Source organism: Corticium candelabrum, chromosome 9 (genome assembly GCF_963422355.1).
Source record: "Corticium candelabrum chromosome 9, ooCorCand1.1, whole genome shotgun sequence".
NCBI classification, from domain to species: Eukaryota; Metazoa; Porifera; class Homoscleromorpha; order Homosclerophorida; family Plakinidae; genus Corticium; species Corticium candelabrum.
Window position 1 is genome coordinate 1,201,443 of NC_085093.1, and position 8,108 is coordinate 1,209,550.

The 8,108-nt window shown below is 40.7% G+C and overlaps 4 protein-coding genes across 5 annotated transcripts in view; 2 read left to right on the forward strand and 2 right to left on the reverse strand.

Annotated features, from left to right (window-relative positions):
• Positions 1-97: 97 nt before the first annotated feature.
• LOC134184649 (uncharacterized) lies at positions 98-2,218 on the reverse strand. Its single transcript, XM_062652395.1, has one exon. The coding sequence runs from the start codon at positions 2,195-2,197 to the stop codon at positions 506-508; it is 1,692 nt and encodes a 563-aa protein (XP_062508379.1). The 5' UTR covers positions 2,198-2,218; the 3' UTR covers positions 98-505.
• Positions 2,219-2,330: 112 nt separating this feature from the next.
• LOC134184199 (WD repeat domain phosphoinositide-interacting protein 3-like) lies at positions 2,331-5,171 on the reverse strand. The gene is made up of 10 exons (XM_062651823.1): positions 5,053-5,171; positions 4,912-4,986; positions 4,708-4,812; positions 4,472-4,559; positions 4,312-4,406; positions 4,009-4,199; positions 3,868-3,953; positions 3,701-3,802; positions 3,516-3,640; positions 2,331-2,753 (listed from the first exon to the last, which is right to left on the reverse strand). The coding sequence occupies exons 1-10, from the start codon at positions 5,117-5,119 to the stop codon at positions 2,650-2,652; spliced, it is 1,038 nt and encodes a 345-aa protein (XP_062507807.1). The 5' UTR covers positions 5,120-5,171; the 3' UTR covers positions 2,331-2,649.
• A 57-nt stretch (positions 5,172-5,228) lies between these two features.
• Positions 5,229-7,118, forward strand: LOC134184360 (zinc transporter ZIP11-like). Of its 2 annotated transcripts, none has more exons than XM_062652035.1 (9): positions 5,229-5,337; positions 5,401-5,439; positions 5,500-5,667; positions 5,733-5,816; positions 6,170-6,386; positions 6,440-6,509; positions 6,584-6,746; positions 6,803-6,897; positions 6,961-7,118. In XM_062652035.1, exons 1-9 carry the CDS (start codon positions 5,230-5,232, stop codon positions 7,037-7,039), a joined length of 1,023 nt encoding a protein of 340 aa, XP_062508019.1. In that variant the 5' UTR covers position 5,229; the 3' UTR covers positions 7,040-7,118. The 2 variants fall into 2 exon arrangements, with proteins under 2 accessions (XP_062508019.1, XP_062508020.1); XM_062652036.1 differs by having other exon boundaries at positions 6,443-6,509.
• A 237-nt stretch (positions 7,119-7,355) lies between these two features.
• The window catches only part of LOC134184048 (transmembrane protein 186-like), a 776-nt gene continuing 23 nt past the window's right edge, over positions 7,356-8,108 (forward strand). The window contains exon 1 of the mRNA XM_062651650.1: positions 7,356-8,108. This exon is cut by the window's right edge and continues 23 nt beyond it. Coding sequence (XP_062507634.1) covers positions 7,356-8,108 — 753 coding nt within the window.

An 8,108-nucleotide genomic window follows, 5' to 3' on the forward strand; every position in this document is an offset into this window, starting at 1 on the left:
TATTTCTAGTACGAAGGTTTTTATATGCCTCACTTGGATGTGGTTTCTGCTAATTAATATATAAGTAGTGTTTGTTAAGCTTCCACACATGCATTGACAAGATGCATATTTGCCTGCATGCTGATGAATGTTTGAGAACATCCTCCTACGCGTTGTTGTTCGATCCAGTCACTATCACTGTGTCAATTTAAATTGTCAGTACATATGAGACATTTTCTATAGATATTTGTACAGGTAGTCTTCAGTGCTTTATATTATACTTATGAATGCTATATTTGCTTTTTTTCATCAATTTGACTAGAGGAGATGGGAATCCCACTCCTGTAATTCAACCTCTTTTTTGAAAATAATGCCATCTTCACATCCACTGTAATCTGAAGTACAAATAGAAAAACTCGGGAATATTTAGTTGTGTATAGTGTAGGACTTCTACTGCCCAGTGTGAAAGAAAACTTGCAAAAGCTAAGCCTTAACAAGTTGTTACACCTGATATCATGTCGTGTCCTTACACTTCAGCTGGCTGTCCATCTGTCTCTACTGGAATAAAGTAACCTAAACTGTGAACATCAAGATGCAAATCATCAGTTGTGGCAAGAAGTTCCTTAACTTCATCAACCAAAGGTTCAAATTCTTCCTCCTGAAGATGTAGTATCTTTGCAAGTATTTCAATAGACAAAACCCTCTTGTGATAGTCATCATAAGTGAGCTGACTTACAAGAACAGATGAGTCATCAGTTACTCTCAAAGACTCAATTAGAGATCGAGCGAAGTCACAAAGAAATCTTACAACAGAGGTTTCCTGTTTATATCGGCAGAGTAAGACAATAAAAGGAATAGATACCTCACGACCATAGATGACATCACTAGACATTATCTGCCCCAGAAGTTGAAGAAGTACGAGAGCCTGTGTGACATCTAAAGCTGTGTGCTGTGCCAGAACAAGAAAAAGGTCAATATCCACCATTAGCAGTCCTGAGGTCTTCACTTGTCGAGTTACTTGTTCTATAATTGATCCTACATTAAAATCCATATGCTTCTGAAGGCACTCACAAAAACTTGCTACGATAAAACGATAGACATGCTGGAATGATCGGTTGCCAAACATTGAGAAGACCAGCATATCCCAAACAGTGAACTGAAACTCTGAACTAATCTGATTCTGAATAGCTGCATCAAAGAGAGAAAATAAAACAGCATGGGACACAATTTGAACTTCAGATGATCTTGGGTCTCTGCATGTCATTTTGAACGTATCCAAAACGGCCTCTGTTGCTCCGGGTGATAACTCCATTTGCTTAGGAAGACAAAGCCACATTTTGGCAAGCAATGTGATTGCTTCTATACGATCACTAATGGCTAATGTGGGGCCACTGTAATGAAGAGCAAAGTCCAACACATGCTTAGACACCTCGGGTTCTCTACAGAACAGCATCGACAGCTGGTCAGAGGAGGCCATGTGAAGCAGTTGGTGAACAAACGAGAGGAATGTGCGAGGAGATGCAAGTTTTGCTGGCAAAGCATTCTTGAAAAAATCCTGAAGATGGCCTTGACTAAACGAAAGAATAAGATCAATAATAGGAATTCGTTCCAGTCCACAGTCACAATAAGTAAAATAGAGTGATTCTAAAATGTGCAACCCACCATAACTGTGAGAAAACCACGCCCACAGAAATGTTCGGAAATCAGAGGAGATTCGTATTGCTCCTCTTCCCAATGCCACAAGTAAGTGTCCAGCCTTTGCAACATCATTTACATCACGTGAAGTCATGACGCCACCAAGCATATGCAATGTCTTGTACAGTCTCCCGACGTTCTGCTGCTGTTTGCCTGTTACTGTCCTTACCAGCTGCTTCATGTTTTGCTTCACAATCAGCAACCAAGCAGGAACGAAATTTACAAGATTCTCGTGTAGTTCGCTTTCTGTGGAAGCACCACTCTTTTTCTTCCGTGGAAGACACCATCGTTGGAACGGACTTTCGGGCATCTCATTTAAGCTAGTTCTCGCTCCCGTTCCTGTGAAGTATTTAGAGACATCATCCTTCACTGCAGAAAGAGTAGACGGCGGAACGTTCAGCAGTTTGTTGAATGAAAGTCGGAAAAACTCTTCCGGAGTGCGACACTGTTGAAAAGTGTATAACCGTACGGAAACTTTTCGGCTCGATAAATTTGTAGGACGACCACCACCAGCAGCAGCCATCTGAAACTGAAGCCAAGAGTATACGCGTCTCGTAACAGTGCAATCTGTGCTGTACAGTAGCGATGGCAACCATGGCAACCTAAGCCTCGGAGCCCTAGGACAATCTAGCAGGCTCATATCCCTAATATTCGTTCCGCATTAATTTCAGCCTCTACAATATCTTTCTCTACAACTTACTTGCAAGCTTTATTGCTGCATTATTATTTCATACAAACAAATTATCAGAAAATAGAGCACACAAGTACGTAGAGCACCAAGCTTGCCCAAAACTAGTAACTACAAAGAAAACGTTTCCTGCATTCTATACATAGCAAGAACTCTACCAGCACTCACCATACAGTCAGTGTATGTACATGCAGTTACACCAACCAGAACCATCACTGTCACCATGCAGTTCATAATGCAGTCACAAAAACTTTCACAACTCGATGAGCATTACAGCTATGGACAGTTTAATCTCCATCTGTCATCCCTAAAAAATGTTTGTATTGGTCTCGGGTGCAGTCTCCCTTGCTGTTGAATTTGAATTTGTAGTAAGAACCATCAGAACAAATTGCTGCAAAGAACATATTAACGACTGTAGTTGTTGTCAATGTAACATGTATATTGTAACAATGTTTGACAGATACACAGGTACGCAGGCAGGCAGGCAGGCAGGCAAGCAATTATATTAGGATACAGCATCTCTACACACTAGAATACATAATTTTTCAACAATAAAAAGAAAGTGCTTCATAAACAAGTTACAAGTTCAACTATTTCAATGTGTGAAGCATTGTGAGCAGGTTTGGCCGTGACAGCAACTCCAGAAAGCAGCAACGGAGGGCAGGTAGATGGTGACGACAGGCGGGTGGACAGAAACATTCAGCAACAAATAAACAAACAACAGCACAATGACTGACAATCCAGACAGAGCGCGTAGAAGCTCCGTGAGCAGGTTTGGAAGGCAGGCAAGCAGGCAGGTTATTTTCTTAGGATACAGCATATCTACACACTAGAATATAATTTTTCAATAATTAAAAGAGCTTCATAAACAAGTTCAACTATTTCGGCAGGCAGGCAAGCAGGTAGGGCAGAGACGAGCAGACATGCAGAAATGCCTGGACACAAATACTGATGGCAAACTCATGCGAAGAACAAAACTTAAAATTGGATCAGAAAACCTGACATGATTTCATCATGTTTTCTACTTATTAGAAACAAATGATGTCTTCATGGGAGTAACATAATGTAAATTAAGACAAATGCAAACATTCCATAAGTAATAGACAATTGTAAATAATGTGTGATATACAATTGATTACCCAAAAATGCTTACCAATTACAGCATTCTTTTCCTGACTAAATGCACATACGCACTGGCATCCCCCATGAACTTGAAATCTCGAGAAACTAAACCTGGAACTGAAATACTTTGGCAGCATACTTCCAGCCTTGCTCAGACTATAGAAGACAAGCACAGACTAAGTGTGGCAAAAAGTTAATAAAACCTAACGATAACACCTGTGCGTTCTATTTCGTTTCGGATCTTCCAAACTGAAAACATGAATAGTGGCATGGTCACTGGACACGCAAAGCAGTGTTGAGTCCTGATTGAAGGATATGCTGGACACATAAAACGTAACATAATTTATCAATCCTTGTTATTAATGTGACAACTGTACACTGACCAGTAAATTCTAGCAGTTCCTGCTCCTCTTCTCAGCTCATGAAGCAATGCACATGTCGTCGTGTCAAATACACGTACTAGTGTTCCCTACATAAGCAACATACAGAGTCAAACGTTACACATGCACAATGATTATACCTACTCTTTCTGATGCCGTTGCAAGTCGAGTTCCTTGTAAGTTCATGCTGATGCAACTTAAGTTTGTTTCATGTGCTGCAATTGATGCAGCTGGCTTGTCTGTGTTGGCCAAGTCAACAATCTGCACATGCCCAACTTGACGGCCGGGAAATGCCAACAGTGCATTGTTACTATTTGGACACATGACACAGAGGCCTAAAACATAAGACTTCAATCTATACTGAAGACACATATTGAGCTCTAAAGAACTGATAACGATAACAAATCTTCATTCAAATACATAAGTCCTATAAAGAGTACACTGTACCTCGAGAATTGCTTGCTGTGTCAAATACATGTAGCTGTTGAGGATTTTGAGTGAATGTGAAAACTCTTATAGAATTAACGAGTACAACCACAATCCTACATGTACATACCACATCACTATATCAACTTATCATACTATGAAACAGCATTACTGTACACACCTGTCTCTTCTCAACTTGACAGACTTGACATCAGTACTAAACTCCAATTCAATTACACACTTCTTCTTCAAATCATCCCAAATCATCACTGTACACACACCAAAGAACTTACACACCAGTGCTAACAATCACACACATACAACTGTTGAGATTCAACACTTGCGGCTAATTTTGATTTGCTTTTCACTACTGTATTTTCTTTTGACATGCATCAAAGTAATTAATAGCTAAACTACCTTTATTAGGCGGGTATTTCGGGTTCCTTCCGCCTCCAACCAAAGCGAGGTAATTACAGCGAAACAGCATCTCTATATGGCCGATGCCACCTCCATCCTTGAAATCTACCACACACGACAGCTCCCGATGATGATCAGATGCATTCATACACTCATAGCCTTCCAAACAGTGACGATTAGAGCAAACGTCACGCCTTGCCTTACCTTGTCGCTCTTTCTCCTTCAGCGGATCTGTGTTGTAGACTCTAAAGCCATTCTCCATTCCACAAGCAAAGCAGCCTTCAGAAACAACAGATCAGCAAAGAGCTCTTTGCTCCTGTTGCACAAACGAATGCCGAGGCAAACCTTGATCTTGGTTCCAACCGCAATATAGCATGGTATTTCCATGAGGGCTAACGGAGCCCGTATTCATCGTTGGAGATGAACGCAAATGAAATCGCAAACAACAATCTAAGCACAAAAAGTCCCCGGATAATTGACACATGATCGACTTCCACATCCGGGTACAATCTAGTGAATGAAATGATCGAAGGTGCAAGTCCTGTCACACAAGCTTTGTTAGGCACTTTATTTACCTGGGCCGTAACAGCGGCTGGCTCAGGGCTTGTGTTCGTTTTCAACAGTAATCAAGTAAGAAACTGATTGATGCTCGAGTATTCACTGTGTGTATCAAGTGTTCCACAACGGGTCTAGCGAAAAATTTTAGATGGAAGTCTTGGATTTGCTGCTGGAGTAAGTAAATGTTTAAGGATGCTGCTGCCCTAGTTATTATGGTAGCCTGTGTGTTCACAGGTTATGCTAGCTGCTTCTTACTGGTCGCTGTTGGCTCCAGCAATAGAAATGGCGGCAGCGTCAGGCACGTATGGAACAGGGGGAGAACTAGCATTTATTCCTGCTTCAGTTGGATTTATACTGGGAGCTGCATTTGTTTACGGTTCAGACGCGCTGCTAAAACATTTGGTAGGCTAATTGACATTCCCGGATGTGTGTATGATGGCATGCATGCAATATTTGTTTACATGTAGCAACTAGATAATTATAACATTGTACCTGTTTCAAACAACTATTCTGGTGGAGCTGTTTCTTACAAGTCAGTCACAACACCCACTGTAAGTCAGTTTGATTATCTAGTAAACTTTTATTCAGACATTCTCATTTGCCTAGAGAACTATTAATTGATTAATTAATATCAAAAAATTAATAACATGAAAAGGACTATTTCTTTATACAGCGCAATCAGTTTCTAGGATAAGACACAAGACAGATCAAGGTGAATACTATATAAGAAAGTAGTATATTATGGCAGATACCAGTAGTTGTCTAAATTTTGATGATGACATTTCTAAACATATCAGGATTACTTACAAACGTACTCAGTACCAGAATGGTCCATTTAGTAAACAGTTTGTGAAGGTCTTGTAATTGCTGATTAGATAGATGGAGAGCCAGTTTTGTGTTATAGGAAGACTTGCCACTAGTGGATGGCAAACCTTGCCATCATTCGGCCACATTGGACTCTGCTGTAAGAAGGCGCACTAAAGATGAGAAACCAGATGATTTATTGCAAACAGATATCGGCTCGAAAGGAGATGATTTGATGGTCGACGATGTACACCAGAATGTCAACTGGAAACGGATACTGCTGTTGATAGTTGCGATTACAGTTCACAATATTCCAGGTCTGTTGACCATTTGACGAAAACTGCATATGAAACTAACTATACTGATATAGAAGGTTTAGCTGTTGGTGTTGCCTTTGGTGCCATAGGGAAGTCACCATCAGCGACAATAGAGAATGCAAGGTGTGTGTGTGTGTGTGTGTGTGTGTGTGTGTGTGTGTGTGTGTGTGTGCACGCCTAATGATGGCAATGGTTAGGAATTTGGCTATTGGAATTGGAATACAGAATTTTCCTGAGGGTTTGGCTGTGAGTATGCCACTGTCAGGATGTGGCATGTCGCCGTGGAAAAGTTTCTGGTATGGACAACTAAGTGGAATGGTAGAACCTTTGGCTGGCGTCCTCGGAGCTGCTGCAGTAGTAGTACGTTACGGTGTTTTCATTCTTTATTTTTTATCTTTGTGAAATACATGTTTCAGGTGGCTGAACCAATGCTTCCTTATGCATTAGCATTTGCGGCAGGAGCCATGATCTATGTTGTTATAAATGAAGTAGTACCCGAGGCCAACACAAGGTTAATTGTATGTCTTGTGTTGTGATATTCTCTTCTTGTAACATTACGACATGTTTTGTTTAGCGGAAATGGACTCTTAGCTACATGGACAGCAATTGTTGGTTTTATTGTCATGATGTCACTAGATGTTGGACTCGGTTAGTTTGTATACTGATATGGTTATTGTTACTGTTTTGTATAATATTCACGTGTAATCTATACAAAAAAAAAACAGCTGAACCATTCATCTCATTCAGCTATTCATTCCGTAAATAAGTCAGTCACGTGCTAATAACAAAATTGATGGAGCCATAGATGCGTTTCTACAAACCTTGAAAAGTGATACATGATCCTACAGATGCATTGCATACTACTGGAGTATGTAGAAGTTCATGGGCCACTGCGCTATGATCATGGAGAGGGTCTGGCTACGCGAGTCGAACATTTGCGTTTGCGCAAAACAGATCTGACGTCAACACATGTATGGACTAATTAGTAGGAATTGTGAGATTCGATGTGTATTGACGTTACAACGAGTTCACTGCTTACGACGCAACGGCTCTACCACTAAGAACTGCATGCCACGTCTAGGGCTGGATGCCCGGATAATGAAAATCATAGACGTGCCATCAAGAGGAGTGCCATCCCTATGCAACGGAAAAGTAGATCTATTTCCAAAAAAACAGCAGTCTGTAACGAAAATAAAGACAATGTCAAATCTTCAAGCGGAAATGGAATCAGTGTCAGGTGCAATCCTTGTCTACAAGTTTCCCTGGATGAAGCATTTACGGTTTATTTCTCGTCTCAAACAATTTCAAGCAGGATGCGTCATTTTACTTATATTTCCAATCAGTTATTGGCATCATCAAGGACTACTAGACGACTTCAACGTTGTAGCAGGCGTTACAGCTGCAACAGCAACAACCATCATGCTATTCATAATCAGCTATTTTTCCCGACGGATTGTTGGTGAACTACGATTTCATCCACATACTGGAATGGTTCAATTGTCAACGCTGACGTTTTGGAGTCGGAGGCAAAATCAAGCATTCCATTGCAGTGACATCATTCCTATGAGTGAAACTCAGTCAAACACAGCAAAGACATGGCAGAAACTAGAGATCTTTGACCATTCAGATATTTACCTTTACAGTCTTAGATTAGGGAAGATTTATCACCAGGAGCTACTCCGTCAATTGCTGGGTATACAACAAAGAGAATCACTAGACTGA

Excerpts from the sequence above, each read along its gene's own strand:
- LOC134184649 (XM_062652395.1), bottom strand. The coding sequence starts at position 2,197 with ATGGCTGCTGCTGGTGGTGGTCGTCCTACAAATTTATCGAGCCGAAAA.
- LOC134184360 (XM_062652035.1), top strand. The coding sequence starts at position 5,230 with ATGATCGAAGGTGCAAGTCCTGTCACACAAGCTTTGTTAGGCACTTTA. Across the intron at positions 5,817-6,169 it reads AGTCAGTCACAACACCCACT|GAAGACTTGCCACTAGTGGA; the intron begins GTAAGTCAGTTT and ends TTTGTGTTATAG. Across the intron at positions 6,898-6,960 it reads GTACCCGAGGCCAACACAAG|CGGAAATGGACTCTTAGCTA; the intron begins GTTAATTGTATG and ends TGTTTTGTTTAG.
- LOC134184199 (XM_062651823.1), bottom strand. The coding sequence starts at position 5,119 with ATGAATACGGGCTCCGTTAGCCCTCATGGAAATACCATGCTATATTGC. Across the intron at positions 4,987-5,052 it reads CGGTTGGAACCAAGATCAAG|GCTGCTTTGCTTGTGGAATG; the intron begins GTTTGCCTCGGC and ends TTGTTTCTGAAG. Across the intron at positions 3,954-4,008 it reads TTGCAACGGCATCAGAAAGA|GGAACACTAGTACGTGTATT; the intron begins GTAGGTATAATC and ends TTGCTTATGTAG.